This window comes from Centropristis striata, chromosome 10 (genome assembly GCF_030273125.1).
Source record: "Centropristis striata isolate RG_2023a ecotype Rhode Island chromosome 10, C.striata_1.0, whole genome shotgun sequence".
In the NCBI taxonomy this organism is placed as follows: Eukaryota; Metazoa; Chordata; class Actinopteri; order Perciformes; family Serranidae; genus Centropristis; species Centropristis striata.
The window spans coordinates 6,422,130-6,449,593 of NC_081526.1; the positions used below are offsets into that span (position 1 = coordinate 6,422,130).

The 27,464-nt window shown below is 36.2% G+C and overlaps 1 protein-coding gene across 2 annotated transcripts in view; it reads left to right on the forward strand.

Moving 5' to 3' along the window:
- Nucleotides 1–27,464, forward strand: part of LOC131978546 (hyccin 2-like) — an 81,959-nt gene that overhangs the window by 10,877 nt on the left and 43,618 nt on the right. For both annotated transcript variants that reach the window (XM_059342220.1, XM_059342219.1), the window contains exons 2-3: nt 12,857–12,941; nt 26,895–26,972. In XM_059342220.1, coding sequence (XP_059198203.1) covers nt 26,922–26,972 — 51 coding nt within the window. In that variant the 5' untranslated portion in view covers nt 12,857–12,941; nt 26,895–26,921. The remainder of the gene's footprint in view (nt 1–12,856; nt 12,942–26,894; nt 26,973–27,464) is intronic.

A 27,464-nucleotide genomic window follows, 5' to 3' on the forward strand; every position in this document is an offset into this window, starting at 1 on the left:
TGGCCCTCTACTGGGATACAATGCAAAGTACTTCAAATGGTCTGATGTGCTTAAGGAGATTAAAGCCTATATTTCAAATGGGTAATTTCAATAAGAATCCAAACTTTTCACCCCTCATTTGAATATCAAATAAAAACTGACAGCCTTACAATACAGCAATTCTGTAATACTTAATTTCCATTTTTGTTGTTGTTTGAGAGGACAGCTGTAGATTGACAAGAAAGGTGTTAAAGAGAGAGGGGCAACATGCAGCAAAGGGTCACAGGTTAGAATCAAACTCAGGCTGATGCAGCCAGAACTCAGCCTTTAGTTTACACAGTGCAGGCTCTACTGGGGGAGCTACACTGCACTGGATACATCACAATATCCATGTAACTAAAGAAGAAAAAATACCCCATAAAGACTCAAACCAGGGGTGATTTATTTAACTTAACTTAATTCTGTTGTCACATAATTTGAGAACTGAGATACTGTAAATGAAGAATACAACTATGGCTCATGAAAATGTTCTCAATTGGTGTTAATTAACTTCAGAGAAAAAAGAAAAAACTGTACCTCTCTGATTTGTCTACCTCCTGCTGTCTGTGTGATCCGGCAGTTTCCTCCTGTGGGTTTTTTCTTTCTTACTTTTCTTTTCTGACGTCAATGGTTTTTGCCAAGCGAAAGTAGGTGCGGCCCATCTAAAGGTGGTTCAAAGAACGATAGACGCACAACACAGCGGTCCCCCCTGGAATTAGTCTTTTATATAAAAAAAAGACATTGTTCCGGACTCCAGAAATGCTATTGCAACGTATCATGCTGTTTTTTTGTCTTCCATAAGGACAGAATACAGCCGCAGCACTTTTAGTCTATACAGGTGCTTGCTGATTATGATGCTTGTCCTAAAATTATAGGGCGTTGTTGTACCCAACAACCCATTGTACGTCATCCTGGATAACAAAGGAAATACTTGAAACATACCAAACGCCACTGGCTTTTATAAGCTGAGTTGCTCCTCTTTGATCCCAGTGCTAATATGTGTAGGTGAAGTTAGCGTGGGTTGCTCTGGAGCGTATGTGTGCGTGTTTATGTATATTTTTTCATGGTTAAAAAAATGCATATCATGATATCGGCAACATTCCTACTTCTTGATGTAGTGGAGTGAGGCTAACAATTTAAGTTGTTTTAATCACAAAAAGCTACTTACTCCCTGTCGCTAAACACATGCAGCTTTCAAAATAAGAGCACAGTGTGTTAACAGAATCCACCACAGAACTTACAAGAAGACTGTCAAAATAAGATGCCTTAAAAAAACATACAAGAACCTTTATTTTCCTTTACAAAATGTCATTAAAATATGCCCCCGAAACCCCTAAATGGTCATTTTTATTATTTGCTCATACTCAAGAGTCAAGAGTAATTTTTTTTGTATTTGGCAACTGTTGAGATTTGCACTTCACACTACATTTTAGATTTTTATTTATTCATACAGACAAAAAAAAAACATATTTTCTTTATCTTTTTAAGTATTCCGTAATATCGTGAAGAATAATCGTTATCGCAAAAATAGCCTGAAATATTGTGATATTCTTTTAGGGCCATATCGCCCACCCCTACATCTGACTACACTGTAAAAACATAAGAAAAAAACTGGCAGCTGTGGTTACCAGAATATTTCTGTAAAAAATACAGTACATATGTCAACATCTTTAAAGAACAACTTGTAAATTTTACATCCTAAAACTTTACTGCTAATTTAATAGGATGATGCTGCTTTTATACTGATTATTTATGCAAAATTGACATGCAGATTTTGCTTATTGTGCATTGAATACCAGTAAATTTATCTTTTTAAGTATTTCGTAATATCGTGAAGAATAATCGTTATCGCAAAAATAGCCTGAAATATCGTGATATTCTTTTAGGGCCATATCGCCCACCCCTAATGTGTTTCCACGCAACATTTGCATTGGAAGCATTTGTATGCATCGGTTTGAGGAGGAAGGAGGCAGGCTGCTGTTGGCTTTCACCTGTGCTGCTGTTGTGTGTTGTGGCTCGCCCTCTCTAATCGGTGGAACCCTGTGTATATGTGTGTGTGTGTGTGTGTGTGTGTGTGTGTGTGTGTGTGTGTGTGTGTATGCTTAGTTGCAACACGGGCCCATCCCAACACGTCTGGCCCTGCAGCTGCAGCAGAGCTAATTTTAGCCCAGGATGTGCGTACGCCTCAGTTCCCCTCGACTGGCCTATGAGAGATGAGAGGATGAGGCAGAGAGAGTAGCCAATCTTTCACTCTCTCCTCTATTCTCTCTGCACATATCTATTTCTTCCTCTATTATTACCTATAGTATGTATTTTTCATGCATTTTCCATTCCCACTTGTCCTTGGGGAAGCTATTGATTTGCAGAGGAACATATTGACTGCGTTGCCTGTTTGTGGCCTTTACTACAACAAAAGTCCTTTCATTGGCTCTATATTCTGTATAAAACACCAGGTACTATGGGAAATTTTCCAGTGCTGCTATTAATAAACCTCGTTCTATTTCTGTGCAGACAGCCTACTCCAGCGGTGAGTGGCTGCTTCTTGTTACGATTAAGAGGCACAGGGATGGAGATTACAGCCGACTGGTTCACCGTGGTCAGGTATTAGAGTTAATCCCTCCACCTTGGGGAAAGTGTCTGGATAAAGTGTATGTGTCTAGTGTGATTGTGTGTCTCACAGAGAAATGGCCACCTGCAAACACACGTGCACCAAACAGGACGAGTAAAATTCCCCCGTGACTGTGTCAAACCACATGTGTTAGCAGAATACACTGGAAGAGAGGAGACAAAATTAGCTCCTGTGTGTGTTTTTGTGCTTGCTTATGCATTCGGGCTGTGCTACGTGTTTATGTGGAGATCAGCAGACTGAAACAAAACTCGCAGCGGTCATGAACGTGCCCCAGATTCTTGGTAACCTGGTTTTTTAAGACCCTGTAGACCAGGGGCGGGCAATTAATTTTCCCAAGGGGCAACATGAGATACTGTGAAGGTTGCGGACCAAAACTCTGAACCTAATTCTGCTCAATATTAATTACATCGCTTCATGAAATGCAGTAAATTTTCTGGTTTTTGAGCTTCTACTGGTAGGAATACATGTTATGATGAGGGTGGAGTAACTCAAATATAGCAGTAAAAATAGTAAAAACTCCAATCATTATCTCACTTTTCCATTTATTTTAAATACAACATGCATTCAATTTGGGTTGTCACGATACTAAAATTTTCAACTCAATACCGATACTCGATACCATTTTCGATACCATTTTCGATACCACAAGGATAAAAACAAAGACCCCCAAATTTAACAGAAATATTTTTATTAACCAGAAAAATGCAACATGTAAAAATGAACAGAACCACAGGTTAAATATTTATAATAAAAAACAGTTGTGCAAAAAGAAACTGCAACTATGATAACAAGCTTCAGATACTCGATACTTTTGAAAATGAGTATTGTATCCGGATACAACGTTTTAGTATCGATACTTTTTTGAGTGTCGATACTTTTGACAACCCTACATTCAATATAAAGCATGTATGTAATGCAGTAAACCTGCAATATATTAACTTTATGCAAAAAGTAATGTGTTTTTCACAAGGTAACTAAAGAGTGTTTTTTGTGGAACACATTTCTGTGCAGGGGAGTAAGCATGCAAGCACATACGTAACTCGCCTTCAAAATAAAAGCACTGCGGTTGTATTGGTTTCTAATTTCTGGGTAGCCTCACGTGGACCGGACAGGGATAGCCAAAGGGCCGCATGTGGCCCCCGGGCCGCCTAATGCCCAGGTCTGCTGTAGACTTACCTCAGTTTAATCACTATATGTTCTGTCTGGAGCTGATAAATGGCCTTGATGGAGAATGGGCAACATTTTAAAAGCTGTATGAGAATAGCACCCCAGGAGGGTTAGGGTATCACCCTGCTGTTGTTATACAGTACAGTTATACAGTGTTCACTTAAATAAACAGTTTCAGTTACTGAACATTTGCTCTCACTTTGGGATAAAAATATTGGGATATATATCGTATATCAATATTCAGCCTGAATATATCAGGATATGACTTTTGGTCCATATCGCCCAGCCCTAATGGAGATAGCTCCTCATTTCTCGGTTCCACTTTTAAAAATGAGTAGGATAAATACTTCAAATTAGATCATATCTAATGGTTATATTGCCCAGCCCTAGTGTGAAATGTCATAACCACACCATAATAAGCACATGAATAAATTGCCAAAACAATATTTTGTGATGTTACAGTAACCTCTAACCTCTTTAACCTCTGACCCCAAAAACCTGCTCAGTTCATCCTTGATACCACATTCATTAGAATGAACCCAAAACATAATGCCGTCACCAATGCAGTGGCATAAAAACAATCAATAAAACAAAGAACACATGTGAACTACAGTGATGAAATCCTTGGAATTAATTTCTGATAATAATAATAAAACACCAGTGCTGCTTCCCTTAACCTGCACCAACACATTAAATTGGGAAAATCTCACCAGAAGAGACACTTGAAATACTTTCTATGTGGGATTGTATGTGTGTGTCTGTCTCGACTTCTCCTCTGTGCCCTAAATGAGCAGTGCCAGGTTTCACTCCAACACTGGGGATTTTTCAAGGTCAGCTCCTCTCAGTCAGCCATGAATTATTGAGCTCTGTGCCTGTTCTGTTTGCGCCACTTCTGACTCTGTCCTTCTTCCTTGAAGTTTGTTTGCTGTGGCCGTGACACACTAAATATCCAACAATGATGGTGCGACTATTTATCGATTTCTGTTGGGAAATCTTCTGTATTTAACCTCTTGAACAGGAAGCTCAGATCATCTCATTTAAATAAATAAAAAATCTTAAATAAAAATAGCCTATGACATAAAATAGGCCAATCTTTTTCTGAAATAAATATATTTATATAAGAAAAGAATAACGAGCATTACAAAAGAACTAAATATGACAAACCCTAGTAAAGGCAGCATTTATATATTAAGAAAGAAAAATAATTTAACTATATTGATATAGGCGATATGGTCTAATTCCATATCACATCTAAAAATATATCCATATTTTTTTTTGATTGGTATATCGCCCAGCCCTATTTCACACACAAATTTATCATGATTAGATCAGTTGTACAGTCTGGACTCATTTTGAGATTCAGCTATGTCTTCCATTTGTAGTAATTGCATCTGGTATTGTTCAAACATCAGAAAATATAATATATAATATTCTCAATGAGCAAATGTCCGTCACGCTTTGCTAGTATAACGGACTGAAATTAGATTTGTTCCCTCATTTCCCCTCTGCAAAAAATCTCTCACTAATCTCACGGCTAGACAGATTGTCAAAATTCAGTCTGATAATTTAAACTCACACATAATTGTGTGTGGATATCATTTCTGATGACAATGGCTATGGCTCATGTGCTACCGAAACAAACAAAAACATGAAAAATGCAAATATTTTCAGCTGTAGCGCAGCTGAAGGAAACTGTAGGCGTATTTGGAGTTTCGCGGCACACAACACCTGGCTGTTCCTTGAGTGTTGGGGACATATTATATATTTACACGTCACACTGACGAGAATTACACCCAGTTATGACACCCGCTGACTCAGGCTGCTGCAGCATTTGCATTTGTGTTAACCATGCAGTACCACACTTATTTGTCTTCCAAATGTCTCCCCGGCTTTGATGCATGTTGTGAACTTGCAGACGCATCATTTCCTCGAAAATGACTCATGTGGCGACACCAGTTTGCTTTGTGAGGAAATAAAATGTTTCTTTGTTTTTTTTCTTCTTTCCACATGGCAACAGCAGCATTGCTCAATGAAAAAAACAACATTTAAGCGTCTTTGAGTGTTTAGAAAAGCGCTATATAAATGCAATCTATTATTATTATTAGGGGTGCACCGATTGCAATTTTCTGGCCGATAACCGATTTTTAAAAACCCTGACCTGCCGATACCGATTTTTTTGTAACTCACAGCATACACCTTCAATGTTTGAATCTTATTTTATTGAAAACAATAACACAGCAGTATTTTTCTTTAACAAATAAAGGAAATCACAATGTCTGAGGTAGTTAATAAAATATTGATCAACAATTTACAGGATATCGGCCGGCCGATGTATTATTATTATTATTGTTGTTATTATTATTATTATTATTTATATCTTAATAACCAAGTAATAAGTGTTGATCGAGTCAGATGTTTCACTGTTTTTTAAGTAGTTTATTTCTCAAAATGTTACATTTTTTCAACATAAAAAACCCATGACAAACACTACAAAGAAGAAATAGTGAAATAAATTAAACAACATAAAATCCTGCCAGTTCAATTCAGTCCACACAGCAACTATTATGTAAACAAGTGAGGTAATAAGTCAGAAATAGGACTCACAATGGAACATTGAGCATGTGAAGTCTAGGAGTCTTCTACAAGTTAGAAAACTTAGAATAGCTGTGAATAAAGCAATAAATACAACATAAATGTGCACAGGTTGATTTAAAAAAAACAAAAAAAAACAAACATTGGCTCTCACTTTGCAATAAAAATATCAGGATATATATTGTATATGGATATTCAGCCTAAATATATCAGGACATGACTTTTGGTCCATATCGCCCAGCCCTACATTTTTAAGACGGTTTACAGTTGTTGATCAAACTGCCAACACTGGCAGGCAAAATGTGAAATGTCTATCCCAAAAAAGAACTTACACAAGCTAAGTGTTGTTTGGTTTATCTTTGGTAACAAAACTAAGGCCAGTTTCTGCTTTGCCTGCCCAACTGATTAACTCATCCTGTGCGTCTCCCCCCCCTGCCCTGAGGTTAGCAGAGCTGTAACCGTGTGTATGTTTACTTTGGTTTAATGAGTCACTTAGTCACGGATCCTCGTATGATTCATGCGTCAGTAATGAATGATGAGCATTGTTAGGAGCCCTCCATTCACTACTCGCTTGGAACAAGACTCCTGTTACTAAGGGGACATCTTTTAGGCTAAAGGTTTTATGTTGTGCATTGTTGCTAATTCGCTCTTTGATCGTCCTGCTCATTAGCCGTACTGGAGCCTGCAACATAATAAATTGTTCAGTCAAGCCCCAAACTAAAGCTGTTTTTTCTAACACTGACATCAATAAACAGAAATATAGTAGAAGAGGAGTGTTGGATTAGCATGCACGTGTACTGTCTGCCACAGAAGTGACTTGATTAGTGTGCTTGTAGTGTTTGTTTATGGATTGTGCGCAGCATGTCGATTAGCATGCTGCAGCTGTTTTTGTCCCAGCAGCTGGCAGAGGACAGGACCGGCTAAGATGGTGTGTCATGCTAAACACACAGCAGTCGTCCTGCCCAAACAATCAAGATGTTAATCTGCCGTTGTCGTTTTGGATTTTAGCGCTGACTCCACTGATTGCATGAGGGGATTTTTCATTTACCAGCTTAGCTAACACGTACAGTTCTCATTGAGTCATGCAACCGTCCCAGGCTCCGATATGGAAACAATCTCAGCCTCAGTGTTAACAGCGAGCAGTGCTTTCCTTCCTTATAAGTGCAGTTAGAACAACATGTAGCACTCAGTCAGTATCTGCCTGACTGAGCTGCTCACCGGCCCGGGCTCAGTTACGTATTAATCAGTGGGTGAAAGGTTTAGGGCTGTCCCGAATACCAATTTTGGGGCTCCAGGCTTTAGTAGTAATGAGCAGTGATTATTGGCTTAGACGGAGATGTTCTGTGCTGAGATGGATGGTGGAGCACTGCAGTTAGCTTGAACCTGTGCCACTTTACACTGCATAAATTAGCCTAGAAGCTAGCTGACTTTTCCTCTACTTATAGCCTAATCCCAACAGAACAGCACGGTTGAACATTTCTCATGTTAATATGAAATGGCGTGGCTGATATGGTCATGTCTAAAAGTGTCTTTAGCCTATAAAGTAATGAAGGTTTAATGAGACATTGAGCTCAAATCTTCAAGCTTAGGACTGGTTGTTTGGCAGCGAGTCTTGCAAAAGTTTTTGCCAGTTTTTGTGAATCTAGGGTTGCCATCTAGGATTGACCAACTAATATTGGTGGTAAATATAAAGTTAGCAGGCTGCCAAGTCATTCAGATATTCATTCATTTGTAAGTAATGGGAATAATTTATCCAAGATTGATTAATGGTCGTTAAGAACTTGGTTGATCACATGGAATTTTTAATACATTTTTAATAGATCTGTGTATATTTTTATTTTTATTTTATATCTGATTGTGTATCAGTATCACTGAACTGAAACACGGCAGAGCGTTCAGTTCTGCGGCCGTATAATAATAATAATAATAATAATATATAATAAGCCAATGAGCTGAGAATTAAGTTGGATAAAGCTACAATTTGCAAACTGAAAGTTGCAATAGCAATTATAAAACACACAGAAATATAAGAGTATTAATTTGACCAAAACTAGCTTACTGTATCAAACCTTGCTAGCATGAATTACTGTGTTTAATTTTATCCAAAACTTATTTAAACACAAAACACATTTTAACACGAAGATTACTGAAAACATTGAAAACAAACCTCATGTCTCTTCGGGGGCTAAAACATAAAACATTGAACCCTTTGCCGTTATCTTTACAGTATCACCTCAGTTAGTTTAACTATCGACAGGAAGTCTCTTTTTGTCCTTTCAAAATAAAAGCATCCGTTATCAAAACAGGCTTTCACATAGTATTGTGTATATATACCTTTTATTTTGTCCATGTATGCATGTTTTATACATACTGGAGTATGTAAGGACTCTGCTATTCTCCAGTATTGAAAGTAAAGAACTATATATACATATCCCAGAATTAAAAATCGAACACCCATCCAGCGAAAAATATCCAAATAGTCTAATATTCGGGTCCAGCCCTAGAAGGTTCCACTGTTTCATCCAGCAGATGAATAACCATCTAATTTATTTCCTTTTTACTGCCACATTTGTAACATTGTTTTTATTTTAATTCCTGACTGTAGGAATCCAACAATTATGCAAAAATTATCACAGTCCGCTCAAATTTCCCAACAGGAATCAATAAATGTCCTCCAGTGTCACTTATCCAGTAATAAATGTCATAATCTACTCAATGGATTGACACAGTTGGTGCCACGTCCATCTGCCTGACTGCAAATTCACACAGGAACATATTGTGTGTTAACCGCTCCGTCTCGGAGCCCGAGTACACAGAATTCACTTGTTGGCTTTGTCTCAACCGTGTGCACTGTTCGGCAGATTGTTTAGAATTGTCATTGTGATTTTGGGTTTGAAGTGGCGTAAACAGGAAGGGTTGGCACTCTCCCGTTCCCTCGTGAGCCCCGCCGCAGGACAAAGAGCAGGTCCTGCTTAGAGGAAGAGCGGCCCTTGAAGGAAAGTTTGCTTATTGTCATTCTCCGGGCCTCATTAGGTGTATCACATATTTAGTCAACAGTGTCGGCTGGCTGGGGAGCAATGTTGTTACTAGACACGCAAATACTGGGATGAGAAGGGTGCAGAGTGGGGAGGAATCACGCCGTAGTCCCAAGGTACGGCTCCGGTTAATTATGCATTGTTGTAAGCAGAAAGGAGGACAGAATTGTCATTTTGGTTATTTATTTCTTATGCATGTTAGCAAGCCTTGGCTGCAGGTTAAATATGTCTTGTTCTTATAGTAGTTCTGTGTTGATACTGTGGTTTTTGGGTTTAATCTGTAGGATAGGGGAAACTAGGCTTAGTGCAGAAGTCCTTTTGGTGAAACTGAAATTGAAGAAAGTGTCTGTTGTTTTGTTACAGTGCAATAACTTTGTCTTTAATTGTATAATTTGAGTCGCCTACAAATACTGTCTAACATGTTCAAACCAAGGTTATAATAGTTTTGGATTTTTCATTGGTTTTAGTTTTAATTTCGTTGTCAATTTTTGTTTTCAAATTCAGTTCGTTTTAATTAGTTTTTAGAGTGAGTTTGCTAGTTTTTTTGGAAAATGCTTAGTTTTAGTTTTTATTAGTTTTAGGTTTTTTTTGTAATGGGGTATTTGTTGGATGCGAGATTCAATGAGGCCACAATAAATGTTTCCTTTATTTCCTTTGTCTGATCCATCTCAGCCCCAATAAGGTTATTAAGTCATAAAACAAGATTGATGAAATAGATTTCATATCAACCAAAAAGGTTTACGTATGAAAAATGTTGAGAAAGACGAAAACGAACGTAACCACACAATACAGTTTCATTTTTTTTTAAAACTCTCATTTTTATTTTTATTAAACTTAACAAAAATGTTTTTTCAATTCTAGTTTTTGTTATTTCGTTAGTTTTCGTCAACTATAATAACCTTGGTTCAAATGATGTTGGCTTCTTTTACTGTTATTCTAGTCCATGGGTAGGCAACCCGTGGCTCCGGAGCCACATGCGGCCCTTCAGGCCGTTTGCATTAGCTCCCTGAGGCTGTGACCACAAAATACAAAATTAAAATGTATTTATTTACATTTTAGTTTTCATTCATCATTTGTTTAGGCCCAAGCAGTTTGCATTCTTCAATTGTAAAAATATGTATCTTGTATGCGGCACTGAAAAAACAACAACATTTTAACACTTAACAAAAACAAAAATATAATCAGCTTCAGTCCCTAATCAGAACATAAATAAATAGGTGGCTCAGACTACACTGCACAATTCTATGAGCTACAAACAAGATGCAACAGAGAGGTGATGTCACCCCATTATTTAATCACTTTATTATATCGGCGTGTTGGCCAATAGTTCATATTCAAGCCAATATCGGCCAATATCGATAATGTGCAGATAATATTGTGCATCCCTAATATATAATAAGTGCAGGTCCATTTTCCATTTCCCACATAGCGTTACCTTGGGCTCTGGTGACTCATACAGAATGAGGACACTTTATCCAGAAAATAAATACCTTCTTTATTCGCATCACTCTGGGCAGATGGGACTTCTGCATGGTAATTTCCTCGAGTCTTTGTGATGAATTGCTAATGTAAGAGTCCTTCAGATAAACACCAGGCAGTGTTGGAAATGCTTAACATCAGATGGAGAGCTCAGTGATGTGGCTCCGTCTGCCTCTCAGGGACACGCGGCGGTACAGTAGACGCTATGGGTGTGGATCCTCCACATGCATATTCAGCCGGCAAGGACAACAAGTTGGCCGGCCGACTGTTGCTATGCAACAATAGGAAACTTGAAAATTGACTCCTTGTGCGATGCCTCAAAATAACCTCGAAACGAAGCGTTTTGCATGTAACGTGTAGTAAGGCTGCTCTGCATCACAGTCGTGCGTCATTTAGCAGAGAGCCGTGCTGTTGTAGCAACCATCTGTTGCTCTCCGTGTTGTCGGCTGCTTCCTACACTGTCCTGACTGATTATCTGTCATGTTTGTTGTCTGTTGCCAAGACAATTTATTTTTTTAATGAAAGATTCAAACCTTTTTAGACCCTAAGACAGGGGTAGGTAACCTGCAGCTCTGCAGTGGCTCCCTGGGGCTCTGACATAAAAATTATACGAAATGAAACATTTCTTTACATTTTCATTTTCATTTGTCATTGGTGTAGGCCCAAAGCAATCTGTATTCTTTATTGTTAAAAATGTGTAGCTTATAGGGTTGTCACAATACTAAAATTTTCAACTCGATACCGATACTCAGGAAAATATTCAATACTCGATACCGTCTTAGATACCACCAGGATAAAAACAAAGACCCCAAAATTTAACAGGAATATTTTTGTTAACAAGAAAAATGCAACATGTAAAAATTAACAGAACCACAGGTTAAATATTTATAATAAAAAACAGTTGTGCAAAAAAGAAAACTGCAACTAGGATAACAAGCTTCAGGTCTGAGGTAGTGCAAAAATATATAGATTTAAATATAAAGATAAATATATTTTTTATTTAGAGAAAAAAAGTGGCAAATTTACTAGATTAAAGTGGCAAATCTACAAGAAAAAAAGTCTCAGATTTAAGAGATTTAAAGTGGCAAATCTGTGCGAAAAAAAGTGGCAGATTTACGAGAAAAAAGTGGGGAAAAAAGCAACTCTTTCTCCCAGAATCACCACTTTAAATCTCATAAATCTGCACATTTTTTTCTCGTAGATTTGCCACTTTAATCTCGTAAACTTTTTTCTCAAAATATGACCCCCCTCCCCCGGGTCCGTATGTTTTTTTTACACATTCTGGCTGTATGTAATATCCTCCAATATTCTCTAGGGTTGGAATTTGGAATTTGCAAGTATTTCAATGAGTGACCTATTAAGGGTTAAGTCTAGTTTTGAGTTTCCCTAGCGAGGATAGCTTTGGATTCAAATCTCCTGAGATATTTCTTCGGTGTCCAGCCTCATTTAGATAGATAGATTACTTTATTCATCCCCGAAGGGAAATTCGGTATTTGCATTTGGGTCTTTCTCAATCTGAGAAAAACATCTTAATAAATGCCCATTATGATCTATTAGTAATGTTGGTAGGCTAATTTAGACTCAGTTTTAGTCTATTTTATCTTTCTTGTAAGGCTCAAAATAAGGTTTGCAGCTCCATTCCGAATTTCTTCGGAAATTTGCCCAACAATGGCTCTTTTGTTAGTAAAGGCAGCCGACCCCTGCCCAAGATGATGTCACATTATGTCACATTTTGTCCAACCAACAGCCTAAAACCAAAATTTATTACATTTACTGTAATGTAAGACACGTCAGGCTGCAGATTCTCACATTTTGGAGTCTGGAACCATCAAATGTTGTGTGTTCAAGCTATGTGAATCCAGTTTGATCCTCGTTTATTGCTGATTACCTATTTTTCTCTGGTTATTGATTGTTTATTTTGTCTTTGTTGGTGCAGGTGACCCTCAGTGATTGACAGATGTGTGACACTGTGGAGAACCATTTGCCTCTCCTAGTGGAGATCTGAGTTCTGGGACACTGAGGTAAGAACAAACAGCCTCATATTTTGTCTTTCATTGTTTAAGTCTTTGTTGCGTGACTGTTGGTCTCAAACGAGTCATTCGTTGTGCAAACGTTTTATTTGTGGCAAAGTTTTAGATGGGACATGTAGAAAGAAGTGATTTAGGCGAAATTACAATATTTTAAGCTTAGATTTGGTCATTTTTCCTGATTTCCAGAGTATATAGTAGAATATATTCTTTATGTAAATTATGTAATTATGTCATTTTGCCAATGAAAACAAAGGAAACACCTTTTAAACAGGTTGTGTGGGTTTGAAGGGTTAAACCAATAAATAAATACAAATAAAATACAACTCTCAGAACTGAAGCATCATGGTGCTACTGACGTATGAAGAATTTTGATTTGATTTGATTCATTTGGCACAGTTTTAAAAGAAAGAAAATAACATAATAACAACAACAACAACAATAATACAATGTATATATTCCATATACATATTGTAATAAAATAAAGACATGCCAGGAAAGCCCAAAAAACCCTGATGGGGCTTGAATAGTGGGATTCCCTAATATAACATAAAAATAAAAAAGAACAAGGAACATAGAATCATACAGAGCAAGAAACTAGAAAACAAAACAAAGGCACAGCATAGCAATGAAACAAGAATTATAATAGGTTATTGAAATAGTAATAGGTTTTTCAAAGATTTTTTTAAATGATAAACGAGAAAGGTTGATTAAGTAAGGAGGAAGTGAGAATGAAAGCAAAAACTAAACTAAATAGACATCTTATATTCTCAGATGTTAACTGTGTATCTGCTGCTCGTTTTACACACACGTTGAGAGAAATGTTACCCAACTCGTTTTTTAACAAAACCGACGTGTCTTTTTGGTGAATATTTGCCATTGCCTGAAAGTCATTTGACTACAGTTCCCATGGTAACTGATAAGCCTGCCCGGCCAATGGAGAATTTCTCTTCAGTGAGTCTTTGACAGTTTGACAAGCCGGAGGAAATGAATGAGTCAGCCTTTTCATGAAGAGCTGAACAAGCTGACTAAATGGAGCCTTTCAATTCACACACTCAGAGCTAAGGAGCGCGCTCGCACAAAAAGATTTGACTCGTTCAGATCGTCATCTGCTCCGAGCGGCAGACATGATCTCTGTCTCCTCCAGCCTCGCAGCAAATCGGATATTTTGCTCCCCTAAGCCTGTTTTGTAACGTTTTCAGGCTTATCTGCAGCGTTCAGAGAGCTGTGCATCGTTTTATGTTGGATTTGTTTAAGTCGTTCACCTCTAAATACTGCTATGAAACACTGAAGAGCCTTTAAACTGCTACAGGGTGCAGTCAGTGTGTAGGTTCAAGTTACAAGTTACTTTATTTGTACCCAGAGGTAGATTTGGTTTGCAGTATAGAGTCATACACACACACACACAGAAAAGAGGCACATATCACACATCATTCAACTTAAGACAATGGGAGTTGAGAAATGGCAAATTAAATAAAAATTAGATTAGAAAAGAAAAGTTCTTACAGGTCCAGACTGTACTTAAATATTGATGTGAACTAAAATACGAATAGCAAAAAAAAAAAAAAAGTAGAAGAAAGAAAAATAAAAACAAAATAAAACAGCAAAATAAAATTAATCTTGTTTAGGTTGCAAAAACCAACATGGTCTCACAGGAATCCGTGAAATAGCCACAGATTCGCTTAACTCAAAATCCGTGGAATAGCCACGGAATCACTCAAATTTCCGTGAAACTGACACGGATTTCGCTACAATGCAAGTTAATGACAGTCATATCCCGTGGCTATTCCAACATACAAAGTGATTATGTACATTCACTGAGTGAATATTTAGAAAATAAAACATATATTTCTTGCTAGAAATGTGATCAAAATCCATTTTTATTCAGAAATTAAGTCAAAATATTGTTTTTTTCTCACTAAAAATGAGAGAATTGTCCGCCATGTTTTTTGTTGTGACCGCCGGGACCTTGAAAGTCACATGACTTGGAACAAACCAATAGGAAAAAATATTAAATTGCATTGTAGCGAAAATCCGTGTCAGTTTCACAGAAATTTGAGTGATTCCGTGGCTATTTCACGGATTCCTGTGAGACCAGGTTCGTAAAAACATAGATAAAGGTTAAAATGTACATATAGAAATAGTAAATACATAGATAAAAGCAAGAATAAATAAACACCTGTGCAAAGCATAGCTATGACTTGTTCCTCAGTGTAATGGCTGCAGGGACAAAACTGTTTTTGTGTCTTTTTGTTCTCCACCGAGGGATTGTAAAGCTAAACGCCCAGAGGGGAGAAGCTCGGGAGAGTTTAGTCTCTGGGTGAAGTGGATGTGTTGTGATTTTATTTTAAAGGCCTCTCTAAAACAAAACACATATCAGAGGAGATGTAAACAGCTGTTTATTCAGTTAGTTTGATATAGAGCTGCAACAATTATTCCATTAATCAAACAATAATCAGTTATTCAATTTATCATCAACTATTTTGATAATCCAATAATTGGTTTCAGCAGTTTTTTTTAAAGACAATAAGTCCAAATTCTCTGATTTCAGCTTCTTCAATGTGAATATTTCTGGCTTCTTTGTTCCTTTATGACAATAAAGTGAATGGTAACATTTTACAATAACCAACTAAGTGATGTTTATAGATGGTTTATAAACCAATTTTTAACCATTTACAAAATGCTAAACATATTTAATCGTTAAATGTTTTCAACCAATTTCTTGAAGGAATATGAATCGTTTCAAAATCATTAACATACTTAATATGGTGTTAAAAATGTTCAAATGAGTGCAAACTATTAATAAAATATTAATTATAATTTAATTGTTCATTAATGTTAAAATCACTATAAACTTACATTAATATACCATCTATTTGCCATTTATAAACGATTTAGTTAGTTAAACATTAATAAATCATGTATTTACCATTCTAAATGGCCTAAATACGGTTTATAAATGATGATTTAACATTGATAAATAAATCTGTTTACCATTTATAAATGATGGTTATTGTAAAGTGTTACCAAGTGAATATCTCTTTGGTGATTGATTGATATTTTTCAACATTTTATCGACCAAACAACTAATCGATTAATCGTTTAAATAATCGACAGATTAATCGATAATGAAAATAATCGTTAGTTGCAGCCCTAGTTTGATATAAGATTCAAGAATTTAAGCTTAAGAATTAGAAGCTTTCTGTACTTTCAGGCCTTAAATAGAGTTTTTTTTATGAAAGCATTTATTTCTTTGCATGAGTTACCAACAGACAGTTATTTTGCCAGCAAAAGTAAGAAAGTTTACATATCCTGTCTTGCATTATTAAACATACTGTAAAGAATGAGAAATGTAAATCCACAGAAACATTAGAGCTTGTGCAAATTTCCTGGCCTGTAATGATTTGGGTGTAGCGAATAAGATTAAACAGGGGTGTGTCAGCGCTGTGGCTTACTGTGGGAGGGAGCTTTAAGACGCTGCACACAGTTTCACACAGTTTGAGACTCACAAAGAAGGAACAGCGTGTGAACATCTTAGAAGCAGGGTTGCTAAATCTGACAAAGTCTGTGTATGCATATTCCCAACGTGTTGTACCCACACAGCTCTTTCCTCTGGAGCAACCAGTCTTTTTTTTTGCATTTCTTTAATCCACTTCCACCTCCACTCATCTCAGGAAAAATAAGGCTTCACTACAATTACTGTATTACCTTTCTTCCTCTAACTTTATTAATTTAATTTAATTTGATATGTCCACTATCTTAAAACAACTACAATGAGTTTTAATTAAGGCCGGGACTTTAACGCGTTAATTAAGATGAATTAATTACTCAAAAATGTACGCGTTAAAAAATTGACGCATTTTAATCGCACTTGTTTTTGCACCGCGGAACGTTTCTCACTGGATGAGTTTCAGGCGGACCGATTATACTGGAGCACCAACTAGCGTTGATGAGTTCAGACAACAACAAACCACAGTGAACATGAAGGAAGAAGCTGATGAGACCTTTGGTTGGCCCCGTGGATGATGGGACATTTAGTTACTAAAAACCAACGGATGGAAGCGTCCATAAGAGCATGGTTGTGTTGCTATGCAATAAGGAATTCACATATCACCGCAGCACATCCAGCCTCAAGTATCACCTCAATGCTAAACATGTAGCAGCTAGCGGCTAGTGTGGTAGCTAGCGTGGATTGTGTTTTACTTCAAAAACCAAAGTATTCTAGTTTACAGAAGGTCTACCTACCTATAGGCTACCTGGATTTATGAAATGTACTATATTTATAAATATGCCATTGCTACACTTAATGGCAAAAATTGCACTGGTCTGTTGGACTTGAACAAAAATAAACAATATTTTTGTTGCTTAAGCTTATGTATTCAGTCATTATTCAATGGTATACTAAAAATCCATGTGAAAAAAATGACTTCTCACTGTTCTCAAGTCAAAAATTTATATGCGATTAAAATGCGATTAATTTCGATTAATTAATTACAAAGCTTCTAATTAATTAGACTTTCCTGTGAAATCAGACAGAATGTCAGACAGAAAGTCAAAATGACTGTATATATTTACAAAATAGGGGTGTACCATATCGTATCGTTTACAATAATATTGGTATATTTTTTTTATGGTTAAAAAAAATGCATATCATGATATTGGCAACGTTCCTACTTCTTGATGTAGTTGTTAAAGTTGTTTTAATCACAAAAAGCTACTTACTCCCTGTCGCTAAACACATGCAGCTTTCAAAATAAGAGCACGGTGTGTTAAGAGAATCCACCACAAAATTTACAAGAAGACTGTCAAAATAAGATGCCTTAAATAAAACATACAAGAACCTTAATTCTCCTCTACAAAATTTCATTAAAATATGCCTCCGAAACCCCTAAATGGTTATTTTTTATTATTTTCTCATACTCAAGAGTCAAGAGTAATCATTTTTTTTGTATTTGACAACTGTTGATATTTGCACTTCAAACTACATTTTAGATTTTTTATTATTTATACAGACTAAAAAAAAATCATGTTTTCTATATCTTTTTAAATATTTCCTAATATCGTTATCGCAAAAATAGCCTTCAATATCATGATATTCTTTTAGGGCCATATCGCCCACCCCTATTACAAAAGAACAAACGTTTCCCAATTGGAGCATTAGATATTTTGTCTTTGTACTGTTAAGGAATTGCAAATCATTGCATTGTGTAATTTTTCTGGTAACGCTTTATAATAAGGTCCTTAATAACCATTAATTAACAAGTAATAAGGCATTGTTCTCGCTTTAGATCCGGTAGTTGCAAAAAGCATAGTTAACTTATAGTTAACTTATAATAGATGAGCAATAAAGTATATTTTAATATCAATAAGCAAACAAAATAAGATTAATAAAGGCATGGCAAAGACATAATGGGTGGGTCATGGGTGTTTGTAATGCCATTATTAACACTTATATAAGCTTATAAACACACAATAATGTTAATAAGCATCTTGTAAGGACTTACAAGGGCCTTATTACTTGTTAATTAATGGTTATTACAAGGACCTTAATATAAAGCGTTACCATTTTTTTTCCCACAGCGTTCAAACTTTTTTGGTAGTGCATGTTTAAAAGGAAGCAGCAGGAGGTTTTTCTGTAGAACATTTTATTTTGAATAGTTTCACAGGCCTTAGCTGTCTGTGATCTCTCCAGTCTGACTTTATTCAGCGGTGTCAGAAACAGTGAACCAAGGACGCTGACCCAGATAGAGACGCCATGAGTTTATTTACAACACGCTGCTGTCACACGCTGTGGGAGCACGTTTTAGTGTCAGAGGCAGAGACGTAGGGCAGCGAGGGGAGTGAGCCGGTCACAGCTCAGAGTGTGATCACTACTTTTAATCAGTGAGAGGACAACAGGCTGATGGAGGAGCAGCTCATTGAGAAGCACTTGAGAAGCATGTCCAGTAATCTTTAGTCTAGACTGAGACATCTGGGCAATAATCAACATTAATAGTACAAATTAGAGGTTAACGCCTCGTTAATTGGTTTGACAGATTATTAGGTAGGATGGTTTTATATCAACTGTAAACTGGGCAGTTATTAGTAGGACATAGGGCACTCCTTGAAAATGTAAATGTCAACCCTGGAGTGTTATTGGAGGATATTACAAGACTTTTTGCAAAATGTTTCATTTTTATATTGCAAATCGAGATCAATTGGGTCATTATTATTATTATATTTATTATAGTCTCTTTCCCTCAGCAACCCTAAATAGACAATAACACATCATTTGCATCCATCACCACTTTATCTTTCACCTTTAAACTATTTATTATCTTTTTAGACTACTTATTACATATGCATAATGTCTGAATGTCTTTTTTAAAGCACCTTATATATGAGAAGCACACGTAAATTTAGTTGTATACTTTTTTAATACAATGACAATAAAGGAAATATTTTATTAAACTTTCCTAAACTTTAAGCTTTACTGATCTCAAATTTTTTTTTTGAATGAAATATAAAAAAAGCTTAATTTTGCATCGTTTTTCATCAACTTCCTGACATGATATCCTGACGATTCCTTAGATCTTCTAGTTTCATATGATGTCAGTGTATTCCTAAAATTGAGCCCGCTACAGCCTCCGGAAAAAAACAAAAACGGTGAAAATACTGATGCTATATTGCTAAATATGGATACTTGGCGGCCATGAAACAATATAATATCACCATGCAAAATATCGTGATAATATGCTGTATGTACTATACTATACTACTTAATCATCATGCATGTGATCTATATTATAGTCCGTTAACATATTAAAATTGAACCTTAAATGTATCATCCTGGTGAAAAAATTCTGTTTAGAAATTGGAGCTAAATCTTTGCGACTCTGGCGTAATATACTCTTGTATAATAATACAGGTGCATCTCTATATTCTATATTATATATATATATTATAGTCCGTTAACATATTAAAATTGAACATTGCCCTCATAGTATTGGGTAAAGCTATCACTGAGGGATTGTCTTGAAGTGTGTGCTTTGGGTGCAGACGAATACCTTCCTAAGAGCCAGCAGAGGCTGAAATGATAAGTGGGAAGATCCCACTTAACATTTCAGCCTGAGAATAGATTAAATTAGTCCTAATCCCTAATCCCATCAACTCAAAACCACAACAATCTTATGATCCGCACAGGTTTTCTCAGGGCAAATCCTGTAGAGCCGTCACAGGTGAACCAAGGTGACAGAAGAACCAAACTCCTCTTTTTAACACTGTTAGCACAGTAATCTGATTACTGATTACGCCTTTAAAAAGTAACTTGGTTGCGTTACTGACTACTTGATTTTAAAAGTGACTAAGTGAGATTACAAATTACTTCATTTGTTAAATTAACCCATTGAAGGCGGGAAAACATTACCGCATTTCTACCATTAAAACCGGGGGCGCTGTTGCGTTATTCTACCATTAAAGCTGGGAAATCGGATACGTCGTTTTGTAGTATTTGTAGTTTTTTCCACCTATTTTCGGTCTCTTGGCCAATGAAATGCATCAGAATACATGTGGGAGTGTCACAATGCAACACATTGATTTTTAAAAAAAACTTTATTGAAGGTTTGGCCAAATAAACTCAACTTCTCATGAAAGCCACAGGTATAAGCCCTCAAATACTTTTTGAATTTCATTTCTATCTGCTACAGAGGCTGAAAAATCGATTATTTAAGCATTGACACTTCATCCTGTAGAGCCGTCACAGGTGAACCAAGGTGACAGAAGAACCAAACTCCTGTCTGAAAAACACGTTTTTACCAGTGTTACCACAGTAATCTGATTACTGATTACGCCTTTAAAAAGTAACTTGGTTACTTTACTGACTACTTGGTTTTAAAAGTGACTAATCGAGAGCGTTTCTCCCTTCTAGCTTCTGTTGTTAGCTCCAGATATCCGCCTGCGTCTTCTTGTTTCTGAGATGTTTCTTGTTGCTCTCCCCTGTATCTTCTTACTGAAGGGAGTTTTTCTAGTTCCTAGTGGATGTGAGGGCTCCTGAAGTATTTGTGGGTCTTTCCTCCTAGTTTGGGTAGTGTAGTTGCTGCCGGTTGATGATTTTTGTGAGCTTCCTTTTGCTCCTAGCCCCTAGATTCACATTCCAGTATGTTTTAGCAAACTACTTCTAGTTGTTAAAAGTGTAATACCATTGCTGGTGGTATGGTTAAGTGAAATTACCCCTTTTAGCATCGAAGTACTCATCTAAAACATGCTATTTACAACCATTAGGTACTGGAAAAGCTTGAAAATGGACCTTGAAAGTCCTTAAAAAGTGCTTGAATTTGACCACTGAAAAAGTGTACGAACCCTAAGGAAACTGACAAAAATAGTAATGCACAGTGACTTGGATAAGGAATTTTAATCTGATTACTGGTTTGGAAATAGTAATGCATTAGACTACTCGATTATGCATTAGACTACAGATTAGAGTAACGCGTTACTAAGTAGTGTGTCAGTTGCATCACTGGTTTTTACAGTAGCACCATGTAACACAAACTTTAACATGAGCATAATGAGAAGATAAGACATGCAGCATGTGGAGGATGTCTGCCTGCAGGATGAACTGTGAGCTTGAGGTTTCAGAACGGCTCCAGTGGGACGGTGACTCAGTCACCACAGTGTGATTTTCTTATTGAGGTTAGAATCTGTGTTTTGTTTCTGGAATATTTTGCCAGATGTGTATATTTACTGTTGGTATCGCTCAGGTTTGGCTGCTTTGCTATTCAAGACCAGTTTAACCCTTTGATGCACAACATGGGTCTAAAGTGACCCGATATGTAAGAGTTTTTATGTTCTATATCTTTGCAATAAATTATTTTCATCATTCAGTATTCCAGGTTTTCCTCAATTAGTTTGTTTTTGATCATCATATACATCCTAATTTTATGTTTTCCTTTATTCATTTTTTAATTAAATCAATTTTTGTGTCACTACTCTTCTAATGCATAACATGGGTGAAAAATGACCCATATCCATTTTTTAGCTAAGTAACATGCTAAGCTAACTACTTAGCTAACTTCTTGGCTAAATATTTAGCTAAGTAGCTTGCTAAGTTACTACTAGCAAGCTACTTAGCCAAGTAGTTAGCTATGTAGTAATACAAAAACGTTTTTCTTCATAAAGTCAAATGCAAATGCAAATACAAAATGGAAATAATGATCTGTTTTTTTTAATCAAAAACAAGATATTTAAAGAATACTTGGAATATTCAATCATAAAAGAAGTTGATATCAAAAGATAGAGCACAGAAACACACAGCAGCATTAAATAACATGGGGAATGAATGAGGGTAATTTTTGACCCATGTTGTGCATCAAAGGGTTAAAATCTTTTGTTTACTTGCATCCAGTCAAAGTTAATAGTTATAGATTTTCCTAGAGACTGTGACTTGTGATTAAAATGTAATTCTCTGGTTTTATTGCAGACAGCAGGTTGTTGTTGTTGCTATTGAATTTCTAAAGGGGAAACAATAGAAGCTCAATCATGACAAACTTAAGTGAAGGTTGTCAGATTGTGTGAAAGCATTTTAGCGTTTATGGTAAACTATACCCTAACTTTAAAATTACATAAGCTTTGTTTATGTCTGTCATGTTGGCAGCTTGGAACACTGTGTCTCTAGCCTCCAGTCTGTTCAGACTCTGAGGGCTCCACCTCTACACACACACACACACACACACACACACACACACACACACACACACATTCTTGTACTTCTATCTTTGTGAGGACCCTCATTGGAACAGTGAGTCCCTTGCAATGTTATAATGGTTTTCGATTTTTCATTAGTTTTAATTTTAATTTTGTTGTGAATTTTTGTTTTCAAATGCAGTTAGTTTTTATTCATCTTTAGAGTGAGTTTGCTAGTTTTAGTTTAGTATTTATTTATTTTTTTAAATGCTTCAGTTTTAGTTTAGTTTTTATTATTAGTTTTAGTTTTTTGTAATGGGGTATTTGTTGGGGGGGGGGATTAAAAGAGGTCACAGTAAATTTTGCCTTTATTTCCTTTCCTTCATTATGTATGGAAAAAGTTGACAAAGACAAAAATGTTTTCACTATAATTTTAGTTAGTTTTAGTTAGTTTTGTAACCACGCATTACAGTTTCATTTATTTAACGTTGTTTTTTTAAACTCTCACTTTTATTTTTTATTTCAGCTAACGAAAATGTTTTTTCAATTCTAGTTTTCGTTATTTTGTTTAGTTTTCGTTAACTATAATAACCTTGGTCCCTACAGCCCCTTATGTTAACCCTAACACATGGTTACCTTAACATAAACCTAATGTAACCTGAACCCTTAAACAAAGTCTGAAATCTCAAAAAAGCCTTTAAAGAAGTGAGGGCTTGAAATTCTTTAGTTTTAGTTTTTATTAGTTTTAGTTTTTTGTAATGGGGTATTTGTTGGATGCGAGATTAAAAGAGGTCACAGTAAATTTTTCCTTTATTTCCTTTCCTTCATTATGTATGGAAAAAGTTTACAAAGACGAAAATGTTTTCACTATAATTTTAGGTCTGAAATCTTAAAAAAGCCTTTAAAGAAGTGAGGACCGGCCTAAATGTCCTCATTTTGCAAAAATGTCCTCACTCTGTTGGTTAAAAACATGTTCGGGTCCTCACTATGTAGGAAGTACAAGAACACACACACACACACACACACTCACTCGTCATCTAGCTTTTTTATGGGATAATTAATGAGAATATATTTTCCATGGGATGAAGTCTGACTCTGAAGGAGAAATGGCTTTTTATTTTGGGCAGTTTGCTGAAGTTAATTTTAGCTGCTGAGTACAGAGAACAAGATGAGAGATAACAGTGTTCCTGTAGCTCGGGATCAGAATATGTATGAACAGACGAGGGACTAACTGTCTTTTGTTGTCTCATCGCTCTTGATGTGCTATGAATAAAATGCATGCGAGCATTTGGGAAATTCAGATCTCTGGCTTTTTGTTTTAATTTAAGCAGCTTTTTTATTGGCTGTTTGCAAGCATCGTTTCTCGTCAGATCACTGTTTAGCTGTGAGGTTTTGTTTTCTGGGTCCAGGACCAAAGAAGACTCTTTTCTTGGCCATGTCGGGTTTGAATAGTCACGGGGAAGCCCATATGACCGGCCGTCATGGTTCATGTCATCACTGATCCTCGGTGACAGGCGAGGTCACTTAGGTGGCTCCTTATGTAACAGTGTGGTCAGCATCATAGCTTCCACACTCCAGGGGAGTTTTCCCATGTTGAATCAGATTTACTACAAAGAGCATACTGTTGACCACCTTACAGAGCACACACTGTATACATATATATGACAAATAACTCTTGTCCATTAGGGCTGGGCGATATATCAATATACTTTTAAATGTGATATGGAATTAGACCATATCGCATATATTGATATAGTTCAAATTTGCACTGTGATCCTTGCTCCAGGCAAGCTGCAGCTTTTATTTATGATATTTTTTTCATTTAAATGTGCACTTTATGGAGCTTTGACTTTTAAAAAATGTACTCCTGTTGTTATACAGTATTTATGTTCCCCTATAATAAACGGTTTCAATAAAACAACTTGATACATGTCATGTCACTTTGACTGAATTTGCTCTCACTTTACCATAAAAATATCTGGATATATATATTGTATATCGATATTCAGCCTAAATATATTAGGATATGACTTTTGGTCCATATCGCCCAGCCCTATTGTCCATACAGGAAATTGTTTTCATGCATTTAAACTTTAAAAGGTAATCCATGTCAGTAAACATTTAGTTACCCCTGCCAGGAAGGTCAGGTCTTTGGCTTGATTTGTTTGTTTGTTTGTCAGCAGGATTACAGAAAAAAATACTTGCCTGATTTCATGAAACTCGGTGGAAGGGAGTAACATGGGCCAAGGAAGAACCCATTCAATTTCGGACCTAATCCGAATTACACAAGTTATTTTTAACTCTTGTTAACATTGCCTGTAGGGATGGGAGTTTGGATGAAACCTGCGTTAACGATCAATTCATCAATTAATTAATGAATTAAATGTGTATAAAAACATGCATATGGGCAAAATAAAAGATAGATATGTATACAGTACTATACAAAAGCTTGTTTTGATAACAGATGTTTTTATTTTGAAAGGACGAAAAGAGACTTCTTGTCGATCGTAAAACTATCTATCTATCTATCTATCTATCTATCTATCTATCTATCTATCTATCTATCTATCTATCTATCTATCTATCTATCTATCTATCTATCTATCTATCTATCTATCTATCTATCTATCTATCTATCTATCTATCTATCTATCTATCTATCTATCTATCTATCTATCATGGCTCACCTGATCTACTTCCTTTGGTCTTTATTTTTCGCACAAATACTGGAAACTGCCATACATGTGTTCCTAAAACGCTCTGAGCAATAAAATACAACACAGCTTCTCTGTGGCGTCCATGTTGTTGCCACATCACAACCTGAAGCTCATGAACACTGAAGTCAGAAGAACATCTTCCATATCTGTGCAGTGGGACGCTCCGAGCAGCATGTGATGACGCCATCAGCCTTGGCGGTGCTCTGTGCTCTCTTGAGTGCCCATCTAGTTTACGTTATGTTTGAAATTATTTATCATTGCAATGCAGTTTTAATCACAGGCTATTCTGAGAAAAACCCTTGCCATCCGAGTAGCCCAGAGTAGTAGTAAACTAAACATGCACCTCTACAGTTCAAGGTTTTTCAGATCTCTGCAGGCAAATATGCATTCTGGTCTGCTGCACATTTTGGAGGGAAATGTATTTAAAATTATGAAATGATGAATAAAAACATCATTTTTGAGATAAGATAAGATATGACTTTATTTATCCCGCAGTGGGGAACTTTAGTCTTCACAGCAGCTCAAGATACAGAAACATAGATATATAAAACAGAATAAAAAATATAAGAAAATAAGTCATATACATACAGTCATGGAAAAAATGATTAGACCACCCTTTTTCTTCAATTTCTTGTTCATTTTAATGCCTGGTACAATTATATGTATTTTCTTGATAATAACCAAAATCATTATCAAGAAAACCATGTTAAATGTCTAGATATCAGCTCAGGCATTAAAATGAACAATTAATTAGAAAAAAAAAGTGGTCTAATATTTTTTTTTCATGACTGTATATTCTGTACACATTATATACATACATTTCTACTATTTGGCATTTATTATTATAAATGTAGTACTCTGTATTTTACAGATATTGCACATTGGAGAAAAAAAATGTTAAATAGGTTAAATAAGATGGTGATTGTATGATTTTATGTTTGTATCTGTATACATGCATATTTTATTTATTTTATTATATTTTAATGTATTTTCTCCTATTGATTGGACTGTTTTAATGTTTACGTCATCTCTTTGTATTGTGTTATCTATTTATTGTTGTGCAGCACTTTGGAAACCTTGTGTTTGCTAAAATTAACGATTATTTTCATTATCGATTAATCTTTTGATTATTTAAACGATTAATCGATTAGTTGTTTGGTCAATAAAATGTTTAAAAATATCAATCAGTGTTTCCCAAACCACAAGAAGACCTCCTCAAATCTCTTGTTTTGTCCACAAACCAAAGATATATTCACTTTATTGTCAAAAAAGGAACAAATAATAAAAAACAAATAACAAAATAACCAGTCAATTTTTCATTATTTTATTTTTGATTGCCAATTGAAAATGGAAAGAACAAATGATACACAGATTTGAAGTGCATGTAGTTTTTAAAAAAGCAATTGGGCTCAAACATATAAAAACAGTGGGATCATTTCAAACACATGAGGTCTGAGTAAGCACTAACTGTTCTCCTCCTTCTCCTCCTCTGTCTCCTCCTCTCTTACTACCCCCGTTCCCTTCTCTCCATCTGGCCTCGCTGCCCCTGTCCCCGTGTGTCTCCGTCCACCAGGCAGCCGAGGGGGGGTCTCTGAGGAAGATGCTGGGTTCAGAGCGCGGCGTTGTCGAAGAATGGCTCTCAGAATTCAAGGTAACGGCGCTCCTCTGCTCTGTTCTCCATCATGACTCATGTCAGTGAAATGTTCTCCTGGAGGTCATGTTTTATCCAGAGAAACACACGCTGTGGGTGTAGCAGCTGCAAGTAAAAGAGAGTGTGGAGTGTGCAGGTTTGTGCATGTCCCTTCCCTTTTCATTTCACTTCTTTCTCAAATAATGAGTGTGAGAGTGAACGCAGGTAAAAACTGTGGGCTTTAAGGACGGTTGAGGCTCAGGGTCACTTTTACTTTCATACCTTTAAACTCAACACAGCTGACGCATTTTTTCAGCCTTCTGTCTCATCGGACGGAAACACTTTGATTTTATATGTGAGATGAGTCTTACATTCATCACAACCTTCACCATGAAATTTAGTTCTGCGTCAACGAGCTTTGAACACACAGGCAGCCAATAAGATAGCAGCGATCCCTACCACACTAACATTATTATAGAATAGAATAGAATAGAATAGAAGAGCCTTTATTGT